General features: G+C 47.7%; 1 protein-coding gene across 1 annotated transcript; it reads left to right on the plus strand.

Annotated features, from left to right (window-relative positions):
- Window positions 1-9,751: 9,751 nt before the first annotated feature.
- LOC123107477 (adenine/guanine permease AZG1) lies at window positions 9,752-26,855 on the plus strand. The gene is made up of 2 exons (XM_044529469.1): window positions 9,752-11,442; window positions 26,644-26,855. The coding sequence occupies exons 1-2, from the start codon at window positions 9,895-9,897 to the stop codon at window positions 26,815-26,817; spliced, it is 1,722 nt and encodes a 573-aa protein (XP_044385404.1). The 5' UTR covers window positions 9,752-9,894; the 3' UTR covers window positions 26,818-26,855.
- Window positions 26,856-27,227: the final 372 nt, after the last annotated feature.

Below are 27,227 nucleotides of genomic sequence, written 5' to 3' on the forward strand. Positions count from 1 at the left end.
AGGAAAGGGTGATGCAGCAAAATAGAGATAAGTATTTCCCTCAGTTTGAGAACCAAGGTATCAATCTAGCAAGAGGTACAAGCAAGTCTCCAATCTATGCACCTTCACAAACAATCAAACACTTGCACCCAATGCGATAAAGGGGTTGTCAATCCCTTCACAATCACTTGCAAGGATGAGATCTGATAGAGATAGATATAAAATATTACAAAAACATAAAATAAAGTAAAACCAAATAAATTGCAGCAAGGTATTTTTGGGTTTTTTGGTTCATAGATTTGAAAATATATGGTGGAAAATAGACCCTGGGGCCATAGGTTTCACTAGAGGCTTCTCTCTTGAAAGAAAACATACGATGGGTGAACAAATTACTGTCAAGCAATTGATAGAAAAGCGCAAAGTTATGATGATATCCAAGGCAATGATTATGAATATAGACATCACGTCCGTGTCAAGTAGATCGAAACGATTCTGCATCTACTACTATTACTCCACACATCGACCACTATCCATCATGCATCTAGAGTATTAAGTTCATGAGAACGACGCCTTAAGTAAGATGACATGATGTAGAGGGATAAACTCAAGCAATATGATGAAAACCCCATCTTTTTACCCTTGATGGCAACAATACAATATGTGCCTCGCTACCCCTACTATGTCACTAGGTGAGGACACCGCAAGATTGAACCCAAAACTAAGCACCTCTCCCATTGCAAGAAGAACCAATCTAGTTGGCCAAACCAAACTGATAATTAAATGAAAAATACAAAGATATCAAATCATGCATATAAGAATCCGGAGAAGATTCAAGTAATATTCATAGATAATCTGATCATAAATCCACAATTCATCGGATCTCGACAAGCACACCACAAAAGAATATTACATCGAATAGAGCTCCAAGAACATCGAGGAGAACATTGCATTGAAGATCAAAGAGAGAGAAGAAGCCATCTAGCTACTAGCTATGGACCCTTAGATTTGAGGTAAACTACTCACGCTTCATCGTAAGGGCAATAGAGTTGATGTAGAAGCCCTCCATGATCGAATCCCCCTCCGACAGGATGCCGGAAAAGGCCCCAAGATGGGATCTCGCGGGTACAGAAGGTTACGGCAGCTGAAAAGTATTTTGGTCGAAGCTTCTGGTCGTTTGGGAATATTTCTGAATTTATAGGCAATGAATTCGGGTTGGAGGAGCTCCGAGGGGCCCACAAAACCTCAGGGCGCCCTCCCCTAGGGCGCGCCCATGAGGCTTGTGGCCTCCTCGGGACTCTTCTGACTTCATCTCCAAGTCCTACGTGTGTCTTCTGGTCAATCATCACGAAAATTTTATTCCGTTGGACTCCGTTTGATATTCCTTTTCTGTAAAACCCCAAAACAAGGAAAAAATAGAAACTGACACTAGGCTCTAGGTTGATAGGTTAGTTTCAAAAATAATCTAAAATAGCATATTAATGCATACGAAACATCCAAAACAGATAATATAATAGCATGGAGCTATAAAAAATTATAGATACATTGGAGACGTATCAGCCATCAGCGAGAAGCCCAGGTCCTGGCCCAAGCTAGCACATACGACGCCATGTCCATGGCCACCGACGCCGATCCGCCCAGCAACGCAATAGTATCACGACCACCACCACCGACCGGCGCACCCGCGAGGGGGGCCAGAGCAGCACCCGCGAGCACAACCCGGACCGCACCCCACCTCACCTACCCGAAGCAAGCTCTCCGATCTGCCTCGCCCCCAGATCCGGTTTGCCCAAGCACAAACCCTAGGTTGTTGCCACCTTGACGCACACGCCGTTGCCCCATACCCAGGAGAAGGGAGGTTGTCACCGCCGCCCACACCCCGCCGCCAAGCAGCAAACGTCATGCCGCACCCACACTAGTGATTTGGGCATCCCCGAACCACCACCAGCAATCCCAACCGAAGCACCGAAGATCCGCAGCAGAGGCTAGCCAAGGCCAGAACCAATAGCCGCAGGGGATCCACTACCAAGGCCGACAATCGCCGCTCGAGGCTAGCCCCACGCCACCACATGCGCCGGCGGCCAGATTTGGCCGTGCCAGCCCGCGCCGCTCGGCCACAATGGGTGCGCTCCGAGCAGCCCCCCCGCGCAGCCACCAGGAGGCACCGCGGGCGCGCACACGCAATAGATCCCGTTGTGGCCGCCCGCATCCACGTCCCATCGCAGCGTGCCGCTGTCCACTGAGTAGACCGCCCGCGCCAGATCTCGTCGGTCAAGGAGGAGAAGGCCATGTCGCCGCCGACGCCGACCGGGCTTTGCCCGGCGATGGCGAGGAGGAGAGGACGGAGGAGAGGGGCGGCCCCGGCGGCTCTAGGGTTTCCCCCATGGTTGCCCACAGGAGCGACACTAGAGGGGGGAGGGTAGTAGGCGGTCATTGTTTCCTTGCATTTTCCCGGTAGAGCATCAAACACCTGGGCAGGCCGCCGGTTACTGACCGGTATGATTTTTCGACCTAGATGGACGCCTCAAACAGGCCTCAAACGCCCAGGCTGGCCGGCACCCCTCATATCCAGCCCAATTATGGGGCGGATATGGGGGCGCCCAGGCGCACCCCGCCACGTAGGACTGACGAAGGGGTCCCATCCAGAAATGCCCTGAAACCCGGAGGTCCGAAGCTCGTCTCCTCCGTCTGACCGGTGACGCGGAGTGGCGCAGCTCCGGCGGGATGCATAGTGTCTAGACCGGCTATTTAAGTCGACCAGCAGCACAAAAACCCTACCGTCCATCCACATTTTCCTCCTCCTGTCCTCCGTCGCCGCCACTTTCCACTCCACCTGTCCGCCTAGTAGTCATCCCCCACACCGCTGGGTGAGGAGCGAGCCATTTCTAACGCTGGAGCATTGGCTCGAGCTCCTTGAGCATATCCAGGCTAGGCGCGAAGCCCTGATTGTCGCAGGGCTACCTCCAGATGCAGTGGATCTGGAGGAGGAGTTGGAGGAGGAGGTGGTGGAGGAGGACGGGGAGGACGAGGAGGAGGCGGTTGAGGAGGAGGAGGTGATTGAGCCAGAGGAGGAGGATGTGGGGGACGTTGGCGAAGCGGATCTGTAGGCGGAGCAGCAAACCATCCTCGATTCCCTCCAGTCGGAGTCGGTTGCAGAGGCCAGACGTCGTCACTGGTAGGAGATGGAGGCGCAGCAGGCTGTGGAGGAGGCGAAGATGCTCGCCTACATGGATGAGGTCGAGCAGGAGGAGGATGAACAGGAGGAGGATGAGGTCGAGCAGTAGGAGGATGACCCGTCCGTCCAGCAGGAGCCCGGCACCGTCGTCGTGGACATCTCCGACAACGAAAAGTAGCTATGGTAGTACATAATATATAGTACATAGGATTTCTTTTGCATGTTTTATATGGATCTAGGGGTTGAAATATGAGAGAGGCGGAAGCGGAGTGGCTAATTTGAGGCATGATCGGCCATTGTCCGCAGACACGCCCGGTCGCGTCCGCGGGCGTTTGCTGGGCCATATTTGCAAAGTCCGGATGTAGATGCTCTTAGTCATACTTTTATATGTACGTTTTAGAGAATCTTTTATTTATACTTGAAAGATGGCCGTGCATTGCAGTGAGATTATATTATGTTTATAAATTCTAAAAGGAATTGCTAATTCGTTTATGATTTGGAAGTTTGTGCACACGCTACCGAGGAACCTTCATGATCCAAGCTAGCAAAAGTCCAGTGGATATATAAGGGTTTTTTTTTCAGAAGAAAATTGATACCAGGTCTAGTGGACGAAGAAGGCGAGACCAACAGACATTATAAAATTTTCTCGAAAATGAGGTTGGAATCCCCGGCCTCTGCATCCAAAGATGCACACAACCACAGACCTTGAAAAGTAGTCACCATCATCTTCCGAATTCTTTGGAAAAAGGAATATTCACTCAAATTGACGAATCTTTACTCCGGAAGTTTCTCAGGAGTAATTATAGTGAATTCTTGTGAGAGAAATCAACCCTTGCCCTAAACTGCAACATTGATCTCCTGTTCACCTCACCAAACGCAAAAAAAGGCTCCCATTTTCTCTAAGCTGAAAGGTCCAACCTATCCCAATCCAATGCAAAGGTGCGTTACCCACTCGAGAGGGCAAGTAAGATAATTCAAAACATAGTATCTCATCGTGACTAGTTTACCACGTCGTCCAAACCGAAAGCAGAAAGAGTTAATTCTTTTCCACAATTATTCCTTACCAAAACCTAGGAGAGGTGATTTTCGAGTGTACTCTACCGCCACCTCTCCTCAGTTGCTAGGTTCCCCACCCCCACACACCCCCTCTCTGCCACTGACTCTACCGGTGTGGGTGTACGGGGAGATCCGGATCTAATGGATGTAGTTGTAGGTTTCACCTGATTATGCGCTCTTAGGAAGGTTTCCGTTGTCCATCGCCTTGGACCATCTGAGTGGTGGTGGCGGCGATGCTCAATGAAGTATTGTCTGGTAGCTCGCCGTTGTTGATGGCGGCGGTGGCAATTTGGTGAGTAAGGTTCCGTTGAGTCACCCCATTCCGCGGTTCACCTGCACGGCATCGATGCTTAAGGGTGTATTTTTCATGTCAGTCATTATGATCGATGACTTGTGGTCCACATGGTTGATTAGTGCGGCGGCATGGCAACAATTCGTTTGCAGCATGAAGATGGTCGACTCCCAAGGACTCCTAAGGTCTGCATGGTTGATTAGTCCGGCGGCATGCCAACAACCCCTTTTGCAACATGAAGATGGTTTATTAGTGCGGCGGCAATACCAAATTGCCAACAATCATGTTAGTGCTCCTAGTTTGGTAAATAGATTTGAGAGTTCTTCCACAAAGAAAAAAACAAACATAGACAAATTTGAAGACAAAAAAATCCACAATACCCAACGAGATATCATGTTTGTGCTCCTAGTTTGGTAAATAGATTTGAGAGTTCTTCCACAAAGAAAAAAACAAAACATAGAAAAAATTGAAGGGCAAAAAAATCCACAATACCCAACGAGATATTAGCAGTACCACACAAGTTAAGGGATTGGACGGTTCCGCAACATAGGTTGAGCACACATTTTCCGACATCATCCTAGCATTATACCATAACTAGTCCTTGGGGACTGGGAATCCCCTCAAAATATATAGTTGTGTGCTGGCAAGATTATTATAGAAATTTGGCATCATGGTGTACTACATTTTCAATGGGCAACGAGAAAGTCGCATGTTTTATCAACCAACTGTTCAGTAAGTACAGTTAAGTCTTGGAAGAGTTAAGAAACAATACATAAATCAAGACTCATGAATGGCACACATAGTTTCCTAGGTTTGCACGAAGTGTTAGTTCAATTGATGATGCAATATCCACCTACAACACGACCTAAAAATGTAGCAAGGTCAAGAGAATGAAGGTGATACCAACACACCTTAGGATGTACTCCCTTCGTTCCTAAATATAAGATCTTTTAGAGATTCCACTATATACTACAACGGATGTATATAGACATATTTTAGAGTGTAGGTTCACTCATTTTGCTCCATATGTAGTCTATAGTGGAATCTTTAAAATGTCTTATATTTAGGAACTGAGGGAGTATTTGGTTGGGCTTAACTTTGGCTTTTGCACTTTGCCTTATAAGACAAAAATCACATGTTTACGTGTTTTTGCATTTGACTTTTGGATTATACAATAGACATAAATTGGTGCAATAGTCCATAAATATGTTTTTAGCGGAATATCCCATAAATGTGGGGAGGGAAATGCTCCCGGGTGAATAGCACTGCAAAAAAGGTGGTAAACTATTTAAAAAAATATTGAATTTTTTTTGTGGATGTTCGTGTTAGTGTTGCAAGCATGGTTGACAATTTTCATGCGCAACGAAGCAGTAGTGTTTCGTCGGTGAAAAACAAATTTGGGGTAACATTTGGTGTTCAAAATTGTTTTTCACAGGCCAAAATGTTTAATCTTTTTGCCAAAAAAATTGCAGATAACATTTGGATGCAACTATAAATACATAAAAAAACTGTTGGGATTTTTTGACATTTGAAAAATTATTTTTCGCATGCAGGAGCGCGTGCTCCCGGGAGCCAAATTGGATTTCCAATAAATATGTGCTTTTTGGCTTATAATCGAGAGTGCTAAGCCCACCAAACACCCGGGCATCAACATCGTCTTCCACAACACTACTCCCTCCGTCTCAGTTTACAAGTCCTGCGCGTATACCTAGGTTGCCAATTTTATCATCCTAATATAAACTATATAACATAAAAATTATACGGTTTGAAAATAGAACATCTGAATTTTATATTGGTATATTTTGTAATATATGACTTGTATTAGGTTGGTCAAATTGACGATCTAGGGGTACGCGCACGCTCTGTAAACTGAGAGAGAGGAAGTACTTGAAAAAAGTATTTATTCTTTGAAAACGAATATATCCTCTCAAATTTACGACTCGTTACTTGGGCAGTTGGGCTGCTTCTCGGATCACTTTGATTGCAGGGGATTCTTGTGAGAGAAATCAAACACCAAAACTGCCCACATTTTTTTAGTTTCCCTAAACCACTACATTGATCTCCTGTTCACCTCACGAAACACACACACACACACACACACACACACACACACACACACACACACACACACACACACACACACACAAAACAAACAAAAAGTGTCCCATTACTAAGCCGAAAGGTCCATCATGTCCTAATCCAATGCAAAGGTGTGTTCCCACCTGAAGAATACAAGAATGATATTTTAAGGTAAAGTATATCGTTGGGTGACTAGTTTAATTCAAGAATGATAATTCAAATTATTCAAAGCAAAAGCATAAGGATTTAATCTTTTTCACCAACCATTTCTCTTCAAACCCTAGGAGAGCCAACCTCTGGGCACACATCGTCACCACCTCTCCTCCACCCGCCCCATCCCCCTTCTCTAGCTTTGTCACCGTGGGGGTATGAGGAGGCTGGGAACTATTGGATAGAGTTATAGCTTTCACCCGATTAATGGCTCGAAGGTAGGTTTTAGTTATCCGTCGCTTCGGACACATGGAGCAAGATGATGCAATACCATCTGCACAACAGCTAAAAAATGAAGCAAGGTTCGGCGAATGAAGAAGGCGAGGCCAACACACATTTAAAAGTCATGGTCATCATCTTCCAAAGTAACACTTCAAAAACATATCTATTCTTTTAAAAAGCGGATGTATCCACTCATCGATGAATAATACTTTGGCAGCTTCTCCGAGGCACTTAAATTAGACGGATTATTGGGAGAGAAAGCAACCTTGTCCTGAGCCGCAACATTAATCACATGTTCATTACATCAAACACCAAAAAATCTCCTAAATGCACGTTCCCAATTGAAGAATACATGAAGGATGATTTGAGGGAGCGTCTCCGTCCACTCTGAATCAAAAAATTCTCAGCCAAATTTATAAATTTGTTAATACAAACTGGAAACAATACCTACCCTACTGTAAAGAACTGTCCATTCGTGGTAAGAAAAGATTGTAAAAACTGTACCGTTTTGTTTTCATCATAGCTCAGAAAGATGAAAAACTTGAATGGATATCAATGTCTAGATTCATGGATCTAATAAATGTCAAGATAGACGGTCCTTATGTTGCTGAGATTTATAGATTTTCATGTCCGCTTTTTCTTATAAATTGGACCAGCTCTCTTCTTCTTAATGAAATGCATGAATCCCTGCCTCTTTCGAGGTGTTCTCGAAAAGAAAAGTTGCTGAGATTTACCTAATACTCAGTCAACTTAGAATTAGCAAACCTGGTAGTAATTTAAATGGCATGGTTAGAGCAACCATTTCGTCCGCCGCCGTCCGTTTGGAACGGCACGAACAAAAGTGGAGGCCCAACGCGCCGACCCAAACCCAAAACGCGTTCGCGCCGACGCATTTGCGGCCCAAATTTGCGCCCCAAATGCGTCGGCGCGGACGCGGAACGGATGCCACACGCGCTTTCTCGGTATCCGCCTCGGCCCCACCTGGCGGTCGCCCAACTACCTGTCACCTTGCCGGCCAGCTTAATTTATGACCCCGGGCCCACGCGTTAGCGGCGGTGGTCGTCCTTTTTTAAGCCGATCGTGTGGCGGGGTCGTCCTCATCCACTTCCCATCCCCATCTAGGCCACACTCGCTCCCTCGTCGCCGGCAAGCAAACCCTAGCCACCACAGTCGTTCAAATGGGGCTCTTCTCCAATGTCGGCAGCAGTAGCAAGTCGAAGGGCAAGCCCCCCCCCCCCCCCCGTCCCCTTCCCCGCGGAGTTCATCCCGCCTCCGCGTGCGTCGGCTCACAGGCAGATGCGGCGGGTGAACGTGCCCGTGCACCAGGCAGAGTGGCACTGGCGTCACCGCGTGCCTCTGCCGTACCCCGACGTCATCCTGCCGCACGACTGGCATCTGGATCCGGAGAGGATCCCAGTGCCGGCGGCGCCGCGGTCGGCTAGGGCGCACGCGGAGGAGGTGCGTTGCCGGCGGGCGCTCCTGACGCCGGAGCAGCGCCACGACCAGGCCTACGACTCCGACTCGCCCAACTGGGCGCGCTGGTTCGCCTTCGAGCACGAGGATGCGAGGTAGCGGGGCGCGCGCGAGGTTGACCACAGCTTGCTGCCGCCGCCGCTCATCGTCCGCGAGGAAGACCAGGTGGCAGAGGACGCCTACCAGGCGGCCCTTGCGTCCGTCTACCAGGAGAGTGAGAAGGACAAGCGACGCAGGGCGAAGGCGGCAGAAGAAGAAGAGGCTCGGTACGAGGCGGCCATGGCGCAGGCCATGGCCTTCTCCGCAGCCGGCGACTGCGTGGTGCCGCCGGTGGCCCCGTCGTTCCCTCCCCGCCGCCTCGCCAAGGTCGAACCGCAGCCGGAGCTGGAGCCCATTGAGCGCTACTCCTGGACGGGAGTAGTGCGCGAGTGGGCCAGGGCGCTTCCGGTCTGGCTGGGGGTGACGCCGGAGCAAGAGGCGGCGTACCTCGAGCACTGGCGCCAGATCCGGATGGCCGAGGAGCGCCGCGACGGCGAGTACCTCGAGATGCTCGAGCGCGACGCCGAGGCCGAGCAGCTCGAGGCCGAGGAGGAGGCGCGCCAGGCCGCGGCGGCACTGCCAGTGCCGGCACAGCCCGCACCCGACATGACTGCGCTCTGGAACACGGCGTTCAGCTGGGTCGGTCCGGCGCCGGCGCTCATCGACCTCACGGACCCCATGGACGACGCCGTCGCCGCCTAGAAAGCGCGTCGGCGTGTAGTTTTTAGTTTGATTTTATTTTTATTAAATGCTAATGTGGACGCGTGGACTCCCGCCGGCCTTCGTGGTCGGCTTTAATGTTTAATTAATGTATTTTCTATGTGAAATATGCACGCATTCAAAAAAGATTGCGTCGTCAAAATGGATCGCGCCAGCGTTGGGCGCACGCGCCGATCTAAACACGAAAGCAGACGTTCGTGTACGTCTGACCGATTCAAATAGATAAAAAACGGATAAAATCGTAGTAGTCGGCCCGTTGAAGTTGCTCGTACTACTCCTACTAGTTTACAACATCGTTCACACCAACGATGGAAAACGTGGGCAAAAGATTCCCCAAATACCCAACGAGATTTGGAATCTCCTCCCCTCCCCTCTCCGTGTGGACATATTACACCTCAGCGTTTGACCCTCGCGAGTCGACGGCGGCACCTCAACTCCCTCCCTGCCTGAATCCCCATCCATTAAAAAGAAAAGATCCACCAGACGAACGCACTCCTGCAGCCACACGCGCGCCGGCCGCCATCGCCATGACCAGCCCCATCATCCCGCGAACCTCAACCCCCTCCCTGCCTGCCTGAATCCATCCCCATCCATTAAAAGGATCCACCGGACGCACGCACTCCCGCAGCCGCAGCCACACGCCGCCATCGACATGACCAGCCCCATCATCCCGCGGACCGATGACGGCGGCCAGGCCGCGGCCACGAGGGTGGGCCGCCTCAACGCCGCGGTGGAGCGGTCCTGGGTGGGGCGGCGCTTCCGCCTGGCCGCGCGCGGGACCACCTTCACCACCGAGCTCCGCGCCGGCACCACCACCTTCCTCACCATGGCCTACATCCTCGCCGTCAACGCCTCCATCCTCTCCGACTCGGGCGCCACCTGCTCCGTCGACGACTGCGCCTCCCCGTCCCCCGCCTGCAAGTTCCCGCCCGTCGACCCGGGGTACGCCGCCTGCCTCTCCCGCGCGCGCCGCGACCTCATCGTCGCCACCGCCGCCTCCTCCGTCATCGGCTCCTTCATCATGGGCGCCTTCGCCAACCTCCCCATCGCGCTCGCTCCCGGCATGGGCACCAACGCCTACTTCGCCTACACCGTCGTCGGCTTCCACGGCTCCGGCACGCTCTCCTACCGCAAGGCGCTCGCCGCCGTCTTCATCGAGGGCCTCGTCTTCCTCCTCATCTCCCTCGTCGGCCTGCGCTCCAAGCTCGCTCAATTGATCCCCAAGCCCGTGCGGATCGCGTCGTCCGCGGGGATCGGGCTGTTTCTGGCCTTCATCGGGCTGCAGAGCAACCAGGGGTTCGGCCTCGTCGGGTTCAGCACGTCCACGCTGGTCACGCTCGGCGCGTGCCCGGCCTCGCAGCGCGCGTCCGTGGCGCCGGTCATGACGTTCCCCAACGGCACGGTGGCGCTGATGCCCGGCGGCACGGTCTCCGGCGGCATACTCTGCCTCTCTGGCCGGATGACCTCCCCGACCTTCTGGCTCGCGGTGGTCGGCCTCCTCATCATCGCCTTCTGCCTCATCAAGAACGTCAAGGGCGCCATGATCTACGGCATCCTCTTCGTCACCTTCATCTCATGGCCGCGCAACACCGCGGTCACCGCGTTCCCGGACACGTCCGCCGGCGACGAGAGCTTCAACTACTTCAAGAAGGTGTTCGACGTCCACCGCATCCAGTCCACGGCCGGCGCGCTCGACTTCAGCGGCATCGGGCACGGCTACTTCTGGGAGGCCCTCATCACCTTCCTCTACGTCGACATCCTCGACACCACAGGCGGGCTCTACTCCATGGCGCGCTTCGCCGGCTTCGTGGACGACGCCACGGGGGAGTTCGAGGGGCAGTACTTCGCCTTCATGTCCGACGCCACCGCCATCGTCTTCGGCTCGCTGCTGGGGACGTCCCCGGTGACGGTGTTCATCGAGTCGTCCACCGGGATCCGCGAGGGCGGCCGGACGGGGCTCACGGCGCTCACCGCGTCCTTGTACTTCACGGCGGCGCTGTTCATCACGCCGCTGCTCGCGTCGATCCCGTCCTGGGCGGTCGGGCCGCCGCTGGTGCTGGTGGGCGTGATGATGATGCGCGCCGTGGCGGAGGTGGACTGGGAGGACATGCGACAGGCCGTGCCGGCGTTCATGACGCTCGCGCTCATGCCGCTCACCTACTCCATCGCCTACGGCCTCATCGGCGGCATCGCCTCCTACATGCTGCTCCACTCCTGGGATTGGGCGTGTGAAGCCGCCGGGAGGCTTGGCTGTCGTCCTCGTCGGAAAGTGGGTGGCGGCGAGGCCACGCGAGCCGATACACCAGTAAGTAACGAAAGTGCCAGTGGCAACGGGGAGCATGGGAAGGGCGTGTCTCACGTGGAATTATCCTAGTACCACTTTCTCCTTCTTATTTTCTGCTTGTACTGTAGTTATGTTTTGTTTGCGAGTTGTTTTCTTAGAAAGAAGGATCAACTTACAAGTCAGCAAAAGAAAAAACAAACAATCAAACCACTATGAAGTGACTTGCAGAACGACCGTGCCTTGCTACGGGCTATGCGCCATGTTAACTCTAGCCCGAATCTCACACAAAAACTCGTCCCATGATGCACCTTTCTTTTTTGTGTCGGAACCTCCCCTTCCTGTTCGGTTTCGTGTTGTAGGCGAACATTTTTCACTGGAGCCACCTTCTTCAAACCCAGATAACGTCCACATCATCTTTGTCGTGCATTACAACAGGATGAAAATTCTCATGTTTACAATATAATAGAGTGGGTTAAACTAACACATACTTCCTCTGTTTCTTTTTAGTCTGCATATAAGATTTGGTCAAAGTCAAACTTTGTTAACTTTGATTAAGTTTATAAAAAAATATATCGAGATTCATAATATGAAATCAATATTGTTAGATGCATCATGAAATTAATTTTCATACCATATAGCTTTAGTATTATAGATGTTGATATTTTCTCCAATAAAGTTGGTCAAACTTTACAAAGTTGAGACTTTGACCCAATCTTATATGCAGACTAAAAAGGAACCGAGGGAGTACTATTGACACAAAACAACAAGTAACTATAGAGATCATTCTCAAATGTCTATTCAACACTGCAAATGCACACTGACGTTGGAGACTAGTGCCGACGTGAACATATTCCTAGTCACCAATAAGCTACATCTCCAGTCCACATATGCTAGAAAGGATAATGTTATTCTTCTCTTTTTCATCCCCCCTACATCTTATACTCTTAGCCTCTTTGCCAACTCATTTTATGGGCGCCAACCAGCACCACGTTATCATTATTGTGTCCGTCATTGACGCCTCATCTTCTTCTTTCACATTTCTCGTCAGTTTTAGTTCTCGTTCCTACTTATTTTCTAGACTACTCTTTCTTTCTTTTTTCATCTTATTTTTTGGAACACTTTTTCTTTCTTCAACACCATGGACAACTTGGTGGCTTTAGTTCTTTTTCCTTCTTGTTTTTGAAACACTCTTACTTTCTACTATAGCATGCCTGGTCAATGTTGTGTCGAGTTCTCCTCACTCATAAACGTTTTGGCATCCGTCAGCGTGTGAACATCTTGTAGAGCATACTCATCATCCATCTTGCTAAACGCTAGGTCACCCATTTCTCAAACGCATAGTGGTCGTTGTTCATGTTGGAAAGCGGTGCTCGGCCAATGAGCGCTTTCAAAATGCCCCGATTGACTGCTTGCTTAATTAATTAAGTACACAGATAATTAACGGCCTACCTAATTCCCTGCATGCCTAATTAACTATCAACCAAATCAATTCATTATCTAACTAATTAAAAAAAATCCCTACTTCTAATTATCTTTTGGCATAAATAACTGTCTACCTAATTAATTAATTGCATTAATGACTTGATTTCCATGTTAATTCGGTGCAAAAAAAATTGTATTCAAATCAACTAATTAATTGCATACATAATTAACTATCTAACTAATTAATTGCATTAATGGTTTGATTTCCAAATTGATTCAAAAAATACTTTCGCATGAACTTGGAAGATGATGGCGACTACTTTTCAAGGTTTGTGGCTGTGTGCATCTTTGGATGCAGAGCCGAGGGTTTCAACCTTCTTTTCAAAAGAAAAACTTGTTAAGGTTTGTTGGTCTCGCCATCTCCACCCACTGGACCTTGTATCATTTTTTTTCTTCTGAAAAAACCATCATCTATCCACTGGACTTTTTTGCTAGCTTGGACCATAAAGGTTCATCATTAGCGTGTGCACAAACCTCCAAATCACAAATGAATTAGCAATTCCTTTTAGAATTTATATGCTTATAATGTCACTGTAATGCACGGCTATCTTTTAAGTATATATAAATGATTCCCTAAAACGTACATATAAAAGTAGGAAAATGCAAGGAAACAATGGCCGCCATTCGCGAGTCATGATTTGAGTATTATTATTGATGGAGTCACTTTGGATCGGTTAGGCTAGATCATATCCGGTAAACCTACCTTCTCCAGCGGTTGACGAACTCGAGCCAGAGGCCATCGTGGTGAGATGGTCACCACGACAGCGATGACAGGAAGATGGCGGCGGTGGTGTGCTTCCCGTGAGCATTGCGCTAACCCTAGATCGGTAGGGAATATCGGTGGGTTTGAGGCGGCGGCGAACTTCGTCGTCCCTGCCCCACCCCCCCACCCCCCGCCCCACTGTTTATATAGCATAGGTCATAGGGGCCCACCAACCAATAAGAGGTTGGGCGCCCCCGTTCAGGGCGCGTGGATCAGGGGTCTGGTGGGTCGTTGGGCCCACATGGTGGAGATCGACCTAACATTCTTCCCCTTGATCTCAACTTTACTTTTAACCTTATACTTTCTAGTTTATTTGTTTCATCGCATATTGGTACATAGAGTATGTTTCGTCGTCACAGATTAATTGCCGATAGAATCATATAGCTACAACATACGTTCTGTTCAGAAACAAATTATGTTCCTTTTGGGCCTATCCAGGAATCATAAAGCTTTCCCTTAAATTCATGCCGGCTAAGTGTTCCTTGAACACATTGAGTGGCACTAGTAGAAAAAGGCTCATTTGTCCCGGTTCTAGAGGGCCCTTAGTCCCGGTTCTGGAACCGGGACCAAAGGGTCGGTACTAAAGCCCCCCCCCCCCTTTACTCTCGGTTCTTATACGAACCGGGACTAAAGGCCCTCCACGTGACTGCTGTCTAGAGCTCCACCTTTAGTCCCGGTTGGTAACACCAACCGGGACTAAAGTTATTTTTACGATAAAAAATTGATTTTTTTCAAGATTTTTAAATTTCTGAATTATTTTACAATCTAATCTCTAATCACCCCTCATCACTGCTCAATTTAACCTCTAATCTCTAATTACCCCTCATCATTCCAAATCATCTAACTTCCCTGCCGGTCACCCATCCTCTCACTACTCCAGTCTGAGCACACTTAACTTCCGGGTCTATTCCCCATCGTTTGCAAGTCTGCACTTGTTGTTTTCCGACAATAGTAAGATGTTAATCATATTAACCCTTAGGAGTTTAGCTTGAGCATGAAGTTACATGTTTCATTGTTTGAGTTTAAAACTATTATTCCAAAAAACAATAATTATTTAGTAACACTAATATTTCTTGAATAATAAGTTTGACCAGAGTTTGTCTGACCATAGTTTGACCATATTTGACCAAAATTCAAAAAAAATGGAATAATTATTTAGTAACACTAATATTCTTGAATAATTATTTAGTACCACTAATAATTCTTGAATAAGTAGTTTGACCATAGTTTGACCAGATTTAACCAAAATTAAAAACTGAAATTTGAGCATAACTTTTTTTCCTTTTAGAATTTAAGGATTCTAAAAATTTGCAAAACAAGCCATAGGCTGTCAAAATCGGATGCGGATTTTCGTGCTGATTTTTTTGATATATTATAAGGGTTTTTTTGACATCGTATGCAAAAGATATGGCCGTTTTACTTTTTCATAACATTTTTTTGCAAAACATGTCCAAATTTAAGTTTGTAAATTTTCCTAACTAGAAGATGTAGTAAATAACTACATCTCGAAGGATTTTAATTTTTGAAGTTTTTATCATTTTCTTTTGCTTTTTACAAAACTGAATAGGCGATTCAGGGGGTAGAGTTTGAAAATGTGACATTTAGTCCCGGTTTGAGACACGAACCGAGACTAAAGGGCATCGCACCACTACTAAGGAAAAGCCTAGCAGCAGCGCGGGTTTAGGTCTATCAGTAGCGCCGGGCAGTGCGCTACTGATAAGGCGCTACAGCTAACGTGTAGCAGTAGCGCCTGCCATACCACGCTACTGCTATACATGGATAGCTGCAGCACGCTTCTGTGGACAGCGCTACTGATATTATCTGCAGCGCTTTTTAAAGGCCAACACTACTGGTAAGGCGGCGCTACTGCTAACTTTTACCCATCGCTACTACTAGTTCTATCAGTTTTTTCCCTGCATATTTGTTTTGTATTTGAATAGGCTTTATACAAATTTGTTTTGTATTTGAATAGGCTTTATACAAATGTAATCATAGCATATACATAAAACCAGTCTCATCAAATCATGTCATCATCATAATCATCATCCAACACAAAGTGGTCTCTCGTCATCATCTCGAAAATAGCAACACAAGTCTCGATTACTTGCAAATACATCGTCATCCATCTAAACAATGATATACGCGAGAAGAGCTATCACATTGAGTGAAAGCGGAACTATGCAGTACATGATTTCGTATCCCTCTCTCGCATTAGCGTGAACCTAAACTAACTACTGCCTGTTGCTCGGAAACCGGAAACCGGTACACCAGGGCCTGACACTCCGGCCACTCGTCGTATATATACTCCTGGCGTAGCACTTCTTCGCCATCGATGATCTATGCACCTACATCGTCACATGAGTCGATGATATGCAACATATATAGTTGAGCAACAGAAAGAGACAGACTTAGCAAAAATAGAAACAACATATCATAAGCATAAATAACAAAGTTCATCGTACCCAAAATGCCCTAACTAGAGTGATCTTCGCTAGTCGAGGAGGAGTACAGTTTAATTACATCACAAATAAAGTTTCACCGTGCATAACTCAAAGTTTTGTCATATAGAAAGTATGGACTAAACGGACACATTGTCATATATCGACAATCACTCCACCATGTCGCGCCATCCATCCATGTCAGGGAGATAGTCCCTGAGCTTACTGAAAGGCTTCATGTCGAGACGCTGAGAGGCTATCCATGTTCGGACGTCTTCCTGCGATATTTGTCCTTCTTCGTAGAACATCCCTGTTTTTTCTACGACCTCCTTCATGATGATTTGGGCAAGTTCGCGCTGGATGTGATAGAACTCAGCTCGAAGTCGATGATCCTCGATATCTCCTACGTTCTTTGCCCATTGCAGACTATGGGCATCGCGGGATCTAGGTGACATGCGAAGGTTCTGGTGATCCCGTCTGCACTCCAGCATGTGGTGTAGGACATAGAATCCATCATTAAGAGAATCACTCGGTTGCTGGATGCAGCAGAAGTCTGTCTTATGGCTGAAGGCGACCCTGCCGCCCCTTTTCTTCTTGTCCCTAACCTCTCCACCCAGTGATTGGTAGTAAAACATAGCACTGTCGAGAACATCCTTGATGTGGGTGTAATCCTTTTTGTGAATGTTCTTCGACGAGTCCAAGTAAAGAGCGTGGGAGTATCGGGGGTAAAGGGTGATGAGGACGGCGCGCCCACCGCTGCGCAAAATAAATACACCTCAAATTAATTAGCCTCCACCATGCAAATGAATGATTGAAATCGAAGGAAGGATATCCGCGCGGATGACTTACATGGGATGATAAGGCACGAGAATCGCCTCCTTGTCCTTATTGGCGAGCATGAAACTGACGATGTATTCCCTAGCGTATTCACAGTGCTTTGTGCAAACTCCCAAGAAGGCCTCGTGCATGTAGTACGGGTCAGCAACACAGATATAAGATATCTTCTCAAGCCCAATGATGTAGTTCATGTGCAAGGCATAAAGACGGACAACCGTAAAATCCAGCTTCTTCACGTGAAACATGTCGAATATGTAATCGAACCGAAGGAAGAACTTATCCACGGGGAAGCAGTCGACGTACGACAATTGCCGCGGAACTTTAACCACGTAGAGTGGGTATCCTGCATCTTTCGAGGCGATGAGGTCTTTCTCTATCCACAACACATCGTCATGAAGTCTCCTTAGATCGCCGTATCTGGCCCCTAGCGCTCTTGCAGGTAGGATTGGTTGACCGGGGATATGCAATTTATCCGCATCGGGGATATCTATACGGTCCTGAATCCAAGGATGCTGAGGCTGCTGGATCATAGAATCAACTTTTTTGCCTTTCCTCGCTCTCTTCCTAGACTTCTTTACTACCGAAAGGTCGTCCATAATACGTTGAGACGGCAATTCAGGCACCGACTCATGATGCTCAAACCCTGAGGAGGCGCCAGTATAGACATACTGTTCAGCGCCATCGTCATCCTCATCCTCATCCATGGCGACGTCATCAATGACTAATGGAGCCTCCTCCTTACCCCGTCCGCTATCACCCAACCCGACACCCGACGCTAATTGGGTAGGTGGGTTGTTGATGTTCATACCTTGCTGAGGCTGCGTGCTCATGGGTGTGCTCCCGGCCGCCTCCAGATGAAGCAGACTCTTTGGCCACAACAGGAACCACCCATTGCAACAATCACCAAGCCGCCGCGGGGTCTCGTCGTCATCCCCCACTAGTAACAGAGGAGGAAAATTCTCGTGACCCGGTTTGACACTGATCACGGAAACCTTGAAGGCATTCGGGGGGATCGGTCGGCTGTGGAACAATGGTTCCTCCGGCTCCATTATCGTCGCCTTCCCCATGTCCACCTTCTGATCGCCGATGGTGTACAATATGGTGCACGGGGTTTCGTCAACCTGCAAAGAAAAGTCTACGACGTGAGACATCCGGAAGGCAACGAAAACGGGAGATTATACATTTATATTGAAGGGGGCCGGTGTGACAGATACCGTGAGGGCGTCGAGCTCACCCAAAGACGAAGCACCGCCGAGCACGTCCGGTGCGGGAGACGGTGCGGGAGCCGGTGCTGGTGCAACGCTAGTCGAGCTGCTCCCCAAGAAGTTAGCAAGGGGAAAGTCCTCTGCATTTTTTTCTGGATTTTGCCTTGACCAAGTGAAAACGGCCAGAACCAAGGAAGTAGACAAATCTGCAACCACCTGTTTTGCGGCAGCTACCGCTGTTGCGACTGTCTGAGATGATTTCTTCTCAACCGCAATCTCAACCTTCTTGTCGATGTTTTCTTTAGTTAACCTCCGTCTTTCCTTTCTCTCCTCCGTGGTCTCACGGTAGTACTTCTTCCACGTGGCGCCGTCTCCGATACCGTGCACGCATCCATACGATGGTTGAGTATCCACCGATTGTCATTTCAATATGTTCAACGCCCGGTTGAATGGAGTGTCCCACTTGGGCCTCGCCAATGCCTCAGACGGCGAGTCGCTTTCGGCCGCAATCCTGTGCTGCTCTCTCTGCAAAAGGCACAAGGATCGTTTACAAATATTACTAACGTGTGCAGTCGAATTGATCAGAAACTAAAATTACCAGCAGTCTCATGAACTCCGTAATGACCGGTTTTGTCTCATAAACCTTCTTCACTGGGTCCCAACGGTGCTGGGCCCTGAGGACGTCACGCTCCCGCGGGACGGTGAACTCCGCCAAGGGGCCTGGGATGCCCAGACTCGCGGCTTCCGCGTCCTCCTTGGCCCATTTGGACCTCTTTCCGCCGTAACCACGGCTTCTGAGGTGGTGGCTCCCGATGTTCCTCTCTTGAAGCCCCTTCATGTACTTAGACTTTTTTGGCAGCTTCGGCCTCGCAAGCCTCCTTGAATATTTGAAACTGATCTTCCGTGATTTTCGGATTATCCTTTACAATCTCGGAGTAGGGTTCCTTCTTGTCAATGATCTTTGCTTTCACTCGATTTTTCCAGGCGGCCAACTCGTCGCTAAACTTGGTCATGGCGTGTTTGTTTATCTTCTTTATTGCCGGGTCCTCATCTGGATCTTCATAATCCTTCTCATTCCGGCCCGAGAACAAGAATATCTGGTGAAACTTCTTTAGGAGGGAGCTCATCATATTATCTATCTTCTGTAGTTTCTCATCATTGATGGTGGCGGTTGTCCGTACGATGCAGCCTATTTGATTGCTGTAGCACGCGCGTGCTTCATCGGGCGCCTTTGGCTCAAAATTGCCATCGTCCACCTCCGTGACCACCAGTCTAGTAGTCCTGAGTTTGTTAGGAATCCATTGCCTCTTTGCTTTCGGGTCTACACCGGCTCCGCTCCCCGAGGCAGTGCCGGTCTCAATCTCAGCGCCGGTCTCGATGCCGGTCTGAGTCTCAGCGTTGGTCTCAGTCTCAGCACCGGTCTGCGTGTCGGTCTCAGTCCCCGATGCCACCGGTGGGCCCAACAACAACATCGGTTGATCACCGGCAAGGCTAAAAAATTCGTCTGCCGCCCGGTAGGCGTCGTCGCAATCACCAGAACCCTGTCCTTCATTGTTGCTAGCCATGTTTCCTATGATTAAATCTAGTCCATTAATTCTAGACCTAATAAAATGAATAATGACATAAAAAAGGCCTATTGTTTTGCAGGAACGTTGACTCCTTCCTGGTGCGGCAAATCCCGGGCACTCGATATGTTCTAGTTTGTAGCACAAGTCATTCAGCATGGCACCCGCCGGGTTCGGGTGCGGGTAATGGTCGCCCAAACCCGTACCTGTCTCATTATTTTTTGCCCATACCCGTACCCGTACCCGCACCTCGGGTTTCAAATTGTTACCATACCCGTACCCGAACGGGTGTGGGTAATACCCACGGATAAAAGTACCCACCTCGGTCACCGTACCCAATTCACAATTCATCATGTAATTTTTTTTGAAACAAGTTCATCATGTAATTTTCAACATTTACACATATGTACACAACATTTCAGCATGTATACTTCAACATTTCAGTACATATATACCACATTTTAGCATTTTAGCACATATAGATGATGACTTGTTGTGTGATGGAATAAAAAGAATGATATTAATTTTCAGAAATGCATAGCATTAAGCACGAATTAAATGACACTAAACAATGTCCAGTTATATATATGGGTGAGTAGCCTGTACGTGAACTTTTAGAGACACATTCACATCTATTCTTTTCTTTTACAAGAGAATTTTGGGTCGAGGGTAGCGGTTGCGTTACCCTAGGGTACAATGGCTAGGTTTCTTTAGTGAATGACACATGGAGCCTACTGTTATAAGAAATTAGTATATGGGTATGCGGGTATATGGGTGCGCGGGTATGGGTATTGCATTCCCATACCCACACCCGGCTTACCCGATGGGTACAATTTTTCCCATTTATAAACCCATGGGTATTTATTTGTCCCAAATCCTTACCCTAATAGGGTTTTTACCCGCCGGATTCGCGGGTTGCGAGTACCCGTTGCCATGTTGACAAGTCATGCCGAAATTCACGGAAAATTTCGGCATGACCTTTGCTAAAAGTGGACAAATCGAGAACCTGAAATTTGCCGGAATAGAAATGAATCAACATTCAGGCAAAACATAGGCCACTCAGCATCATTCCCTGCAAACAACAAAGCCACTTGGGCACAATCGAACCACTTCAATGAAAAGATATAACATGACCACTTCAATGAAAAGATATAATCAACAATAAAAGTCTAGGAAGGGATCATCTTTAAAATAAAATTTGCCTAAATTCTTTTCCTTCAAAAATAGTGGTCTTTAAAAAATCAAAAACCTTTACAAAATGACCTCACTAAACACTTCTCTGCCAAGGACAGAACCCAAATTATGTTGATCTAGCTATTCCTCTCTCTCACATAAACACACATTATTATCTCTAACCCTTCTCTGCCTAGGACAGAACCCAATTAAATTGCAAAGGAACTCCATTTCTCTAACCCTTCTGACCTAATGCTCTAAAATAAAATTTTCCTCTAACCTAGCCAACCTACTTAACCTAGCTTGTTAATCCAACAAGCCTAATTAACCTACCTATTTAACCTAGTTAGTTAATCTAGTTTACCTAGATAATTAACCTAATTAAACTAGTTAACGCAGCTAGTTCTCTGTCAAAGCCCTAAATAAATTTTTGCACTAATTAACCTAGATAATTCACCTAATTAAACTAGTTAACCTGACTAGTTCTCTGTCAAAGCCCTAACTAAATTTTTGCACTAACCTAGATAATTAACCTAACTACTTCTCTGTCAAAGCCCTAACTAAAATTTTGCCCTAACGTAGATAATTAACCTAATTAAACTAGCTAACCTATGCATGAGAGAGAGAGGAGGGGTGAGGGCTTACAGAGGATGGCTCCGGTGGTGGCGAGGGAGGCAGTGGTGGCGAGGGAGGCAGGGGCGTCTCCGATGACGGCGAGGGAGGCAGTTGTGGCGAGGGAGGATCCGGTGGCGTTGACGGCGGCTCCAGTGGCGTTGATGAGGCCGCGCGGCTCCGTGGCATTGGGGGCGGCTCCGGTGGCATCGATGGCGCATGGCTTTGGTGCCGTCAACATCGGCAGGAGACGGCGGCAAAGTGGGGCGACGGCGAATCGAGGAGACGGCGGCAGGGTGGGTCGAGGGATTTGGGGGAGAAGTGGTGGCTGGGGGAAACGGTTTTTTGGTTAAGTCAAACTTAGCGGTAGCGTGTTTCATAAAATGCGCTATAGCTACGATAGCTATAGCGGTTTTTACAAAAAGCGCTGCTGCTATAGCTATGTAATTTTCTTCCATTTTTAATTTCCTTTTCTGTTTCTATAGGGGGTCTAGGACACGCGCTGCAGCTACGTTAGCTATAGCGCCTCTTACTAACACACGCTACTGCTATGCCTTCCTCTGTTTTTTCGCTTTTTCATTTATTTTGCTTTACATTTTATTTTTTCCTTTCTCCTTTTTCTATTTCTTTCATTTTCATTTACTTTTCTATTTGTTTTTCATCTTATTTTATTTCCATTAGTCGTAGCGCTATTTGTAGGAAATGAGCTACTACTTATGCCCTAGCGGTAGCGCGCTTCTTCCAAGCCCGCTACTGCTATGCATAGCCTATGATTCTAGAGATGAGAATATTAGTAGTAGCGCTTTTGCCACTACACGCGCTACTGCTAAGATTGTATCTATAGCGTGTTTTTTTCTCAATCTCTACTCTTTCTAGCACTAGCGCCCTTTTTTGACCCGCGTTGTTGCTAAATTTCTGTGTATAGACTTTTTCCTAGTAGTGCCCCCTTTAGTTCCGGTTCGTGTCTCAGACCGAGATGAAATGTCTAACATGTAGTCCCAATTTGAGACACGAACCGGGACTAAAGGGCACCAGTTTGAGACACGAACTGGGACTGAAGGGCACCGTACCCTTTAATCCCGGTATGTGTCTCAAACCGGGACTAAAGGTCCCATTTAAACCGGGACTAATGCTCGAACCGAGACTAATGCTCACATTAGTCCCCCGGTTCGTGATGCAACCGGGACTAATGTGTACATGGAGTTGTGACGAAAGCCCTGTTTTCTACTAGTGTGGTAAGCCTTTCATTAGCGGATCCACAAGCATATCCTTTGTCCTTATATGCTCGAGACTTATAGTTTGATTCTGGATTTTATCTTTCACAACATAATACCTTATCTCTATTGTTTTGGCATCATTACTCGACTTGTTGTTGTGAGCGTAAAATATTGCGGGCTAGTTGTCACAATACATCTTTAGTGGTTTGTGAATACAATCTACCACTTTTAAGTCGGGTACAAATTTCTTTAGCCATATCGCCTGCCTCGTGGCCTCGAAGCATGCTATAAATTCTGCATACATTGTGGATGATGCAACTATCGACTGCTTGGAGCTTTTCCACGAAATAGCTCCCCCAGGATGGTGAATATGTATCCTGACGTGGATTTTCTATCATCTCTGTCCCCCGTAAAATCTACGTCTGAATACTCTTTTATCTCTAGGGAATCATTTCTCTTGTATATTAGCATGTAGTCCTTCATGCCTTGCGCATAACACAATGCTTTCTTTACCATCTTCCTGTGCTCTATGCCTGAATTCTCTTGATATCTACCGAGTACCCCGGTGATAAAAGCTAAATCAGGGCGAGTGCACACTTGTGCATACTGTAAGCTGCCAACAGCCGAAGCATATGATACTGCTTTCATTTGATCGATCTCGTACTAGTTCTTGGGACATTGGATTTCCCAAAACTATCGTCCTTGACTATAGGAGCAGGTGTGGCTTTACTCGCATGCATATTATGTTTTTGAAGAACCTTTTCTAAATATGCGTTCTGGGATAGTCCTAAGACTTCATTGTTCCTATCTCGGTGAATTTTTATGCCCAAAACATATGATGCTTCATCAACATCTGTTATGTCAAAATTTGAGGATAAGAACTTCTTTCTTTCTTGTAGTAGAGTAACATCACTGCTAGCAAGCAGGATATCATCCACATACAAGATTAAGAAAATATATTTCTCATTTTTAAACTTTGCATAAATGCAGTTATCCTCAATATTTTCTTTATATTCAAATTTTTTAATCATTTGATTAAACTTTAAATACCACTGTCGAGAGGCTTGCTTTAATCCATAAGTAAATTTCTTCAGGTGGCATCCCATATTTTCCTTGCCTTTCATGATAAAACCTTTGGGTTGTTTCATGTAGACATTTTTCTTTAAATCTTTCAAGTATATATTAAAGATATTCTTAAAAAAGTATATATAAAAGATTCCCTAAAATGTACATATAAAAGTATGACTAAGGCGGGAAAATGCAAGGAAACAATGGCAGCCATTCCCGAGTCATGATTTGAGTATTACTATATGGTGTCTTTGAGACTAGAGTGTACTTAAAAAGTTACGTACTACTAGTTGATAAAAGTTGGCCCGTTGAAAATGCAGTACCCTAACCCGATGCTCATGCTGAATTTCTGTAATAATCTTGCAAGCACGCAACCATATATTCTGGAATGAAGTTCCATCCATTTACTCTCAGGGACGGGCTGTGGCATGATGCCGAAAGGGATGGTGTCGGAAAAGGGAAAATGCGTGCCCACGTTATGTTAAGGATGGGATGTGTACACGATGAGATAATATGTTTTAAATTATCTTTCTTGCACTCACACCTTTGCATTGGATTAGGACAGGTTGGACCTTTTGGCTTAGAGAAAATGGAGCCTTTTTTGCGTTTGGTGAGGTGAATGGGAGATCAATGTTGCGGTTTAGGGCAAGTGTTGATTTCTCTCACAAGAATTCGCTGTAATCAAGTGCTCCTGAGAAACTGTCGGAGTAATGAGTCATCAATTTGAGTGAATATATCCTTTTCTCAAAGAATTTAGTTGATGATAGCGACTACTTTTCAAGGCCTGTGGCTGCGTGCATCCTTGGATGCAAAGGCCCGGGGATTTCAACCTTCTTTTCAAAAGAAAACTTTTAAAGGTTTGTTGGACGAGCATCCACTGGACCTTGTATCACTTTTTCTTCTAAAAAAAATCTGGAAACTGCTACGTCAAGCTTTGGATCAGCGACGGACGCTGGCAGAACCCACGTGGGATTCCTAACCATCCACTTATGCCCGCCAGGCACCGGCCCCGCCACCGCCGACCGGCGTTGTGCCCTTGGCCAGTGCCGTGCCACCGCCCGCTGACCCTGACCTGCGTCGGTCCTAGTGAGCAGGGGAAGAAGGCCCTGCAGCCGCCGAGGCTGACCGGGTTTCACCCGTCAGCGCGAGCCGGCGGCGGCGAGGAGGGATTCGAGGAGGAGTGGGGTTTGCGACCGACGGCTAGGGTTTCCCCTCGGCATCGCTCGCGGGAGCGGCCGAGAGGGGAGGGGAGTATGTATAAAGGATAACAAAAAAAAACTTACATCAATAAGGAAAACATTGTACGGAAACAATGGACGCCAATCGTGAGTCGATTTGCGTATTTCTATCTTCATTCTTCTGAGATTTAAGTTTACTTTGTTAAATTGTTCATCGATAAGATAGACAGTACAAAAGTTGAAGTTCCATCCATTTGCTCGCAAAGGACTAGCCGTGGCAGATGCTGAAACGGACGGTGTCGGAGAATGTGCGCCCACGCTATGTTAAGGAGCCATCAACTCACTTAACATGTGTGGTACGCAGTGTGCGGATGTTTATATGCTATATATTTGGGCAAGTACTATCCAATTACTATCCCACACTTGACAGAATAATCCTCTAATCCAAGTACTATCCCACAGTTTTTATTTGCAAGAATCAGTTGAGCTACTAGAAGAGCACCCCATTCTTCAAGCATGCATGCACGCGTCGCGCCGATGTCCGCAAGTCGTGCCGGTGAGAGCGAGACGGCGAGATGCCGGCCGGCCGGGGATGCACAAGCACAAGCTAGCGTGCACGCCTGCCTCTGGATGTATCATATCATACACACCGCATGAGCTACTTATTAAATTGACCGGTTGAATGGGATGTGTTTACACTTCGCAACATTTGCTCTACTCGTTGGACGGTAGTGCATGTATGTCCAACGGAAGGTGGCTTGCCGTGCTTGTCTATTGACTTTTTTTTTGCGAACACGCAAAAGGCTTGCGTATTATTGCATTGATAGGTAGAGAGTAGCAATTGTACAAGAGTTAGAAAGAGGGAAAAAAGGCTGCCGGGCATAAACACATCGATGGCATGCCACGGCATCCTTGGCGCAACGAGAAGGTGGGTGCGCCAACCACAGGGCCCTAGGCTACGGCTCTGGCATGATCATCGCGAGACCAATGGCGCCCACGCGAGCCCAGAGTCTTGCCTCCTCTCGAATCTCATTGACGGCGCGGCTGACAGAGGGGTGGTGGCCGTCGAAGATGCATCCGTTCCGATGCTTCCAGAGCCACCAGGCTGTGAGGATGGCAATGGAGGCGAGCCCACGGCGAAGGCAGCGCGGGGTGGCGGCAAGGGCGGAGTGAAGCCAGGTGGGGAAGTCGTCGTCTTGTCCCGGTGGCGCGGCCGTGGAGCGGCACCAAGAGAGGATATCATGCCAAACTTGGCGGGAGAAGGAGCAGCCGGAGAGGAGGTGCTGCATTGTCTCCGGTTCCTGGTCACACAGGATGCAAGTGGGCTCGTGAGGTAAGTCGTGGCGCGCGAGGCGGTTGGCGGTCCAGCATCTGCCGAGGAGTGCGAGCCAAATGAAAAATTTGATGCGCAGCGGCGCCCACGGTCGCCAAGTGATGCGCCAGTTGGGGTCTTCCGTGGAGCCGAGGAACAGAAACTGGTAGCTCGAGCGCGCGGTGTAGCAGCCGGAGGTGGAGCAGCGCCAGGTTAGCCTGTCCGGTGTGTCGTCGAGGTCGAAGTGTTGGCGGCATCGCCTCCTACATGCTGCTCCACTCCTGGGATTGGGCGTGTGAAGCCGCCGGGAGGCTTGGCTGTCGTCCTCGTCGGAAAGTGGGTGGCGGCGAGGCCACGCGAGCCGATACACCAGTAAGTAACGAAAGTGCCAGTGGCAACGGGGAGCATGGGAAGGGCGTGTCTCACGTGGAATTATCCTAGTACCACTTTCTCCTTCTTATTTTCTGCTTGTACTGTAGTTATGTTTTGTTTGTGAGTTGTTTTCTTAGAAACAAGGACTAGACTCGGTGCTAAATTTATGACGCCAAACATGAAACGGCCAAAGATATTGAAGGGCCAGCTTACAAGACAGCAAACAAATTCTCCTATATGTAGTATTCTTTTAGGATTTTGCCAGTCGCTAATTCACATTCAAAATGTCCAAACTCAATAAAAATCTAAAAGAAATCATTAAAACACATTCAAAATGTCTTATTTGAAAGCCCACGTTATGTGCTTAAAATGTGTCATACTGGTAATATCTCGTCGGGTATTTGGGGATTTTTTTTTTGCCCTTCACATTTGTTTATTTTTGTACAAACACCCTTTGGGAAATAAAAAAAAAGTTACAT

The sequence above is a fragment of the Triticum aestivum genome, chromosome 1B (assembly GCF_018294505.1).
Source record: "Triticum aestivum cultivar Chinese Spring chromosome 1B, IWGSC CS RefSeq v2.1, whole genome shotgun sequence".
Taxonomy (NCBI): Eukaryota; Viridiplantae; Streptophyta; class Magnoliopsida; order Poales; family Poaceae; genus Triticum; species Triticum aestivum.

Bases quoted from the DNA above. Each gene is read 5' to 3' on its own strand.
- LOC123107477 (XM_044529469.1), top strand. From the start codon at position 9,895: ATGACCAGCCCCATCATCCCGCGGACCGATGACGGCGGCCAGGCCGCG. The intron at 11,443-26,643 runs ATGCTGCTCCAC...ATCGCCTCCTAC, and splicing joins TCGGCGGCATCGCCTCCTAC to ATGCTGCTCCACTCCTGGGA.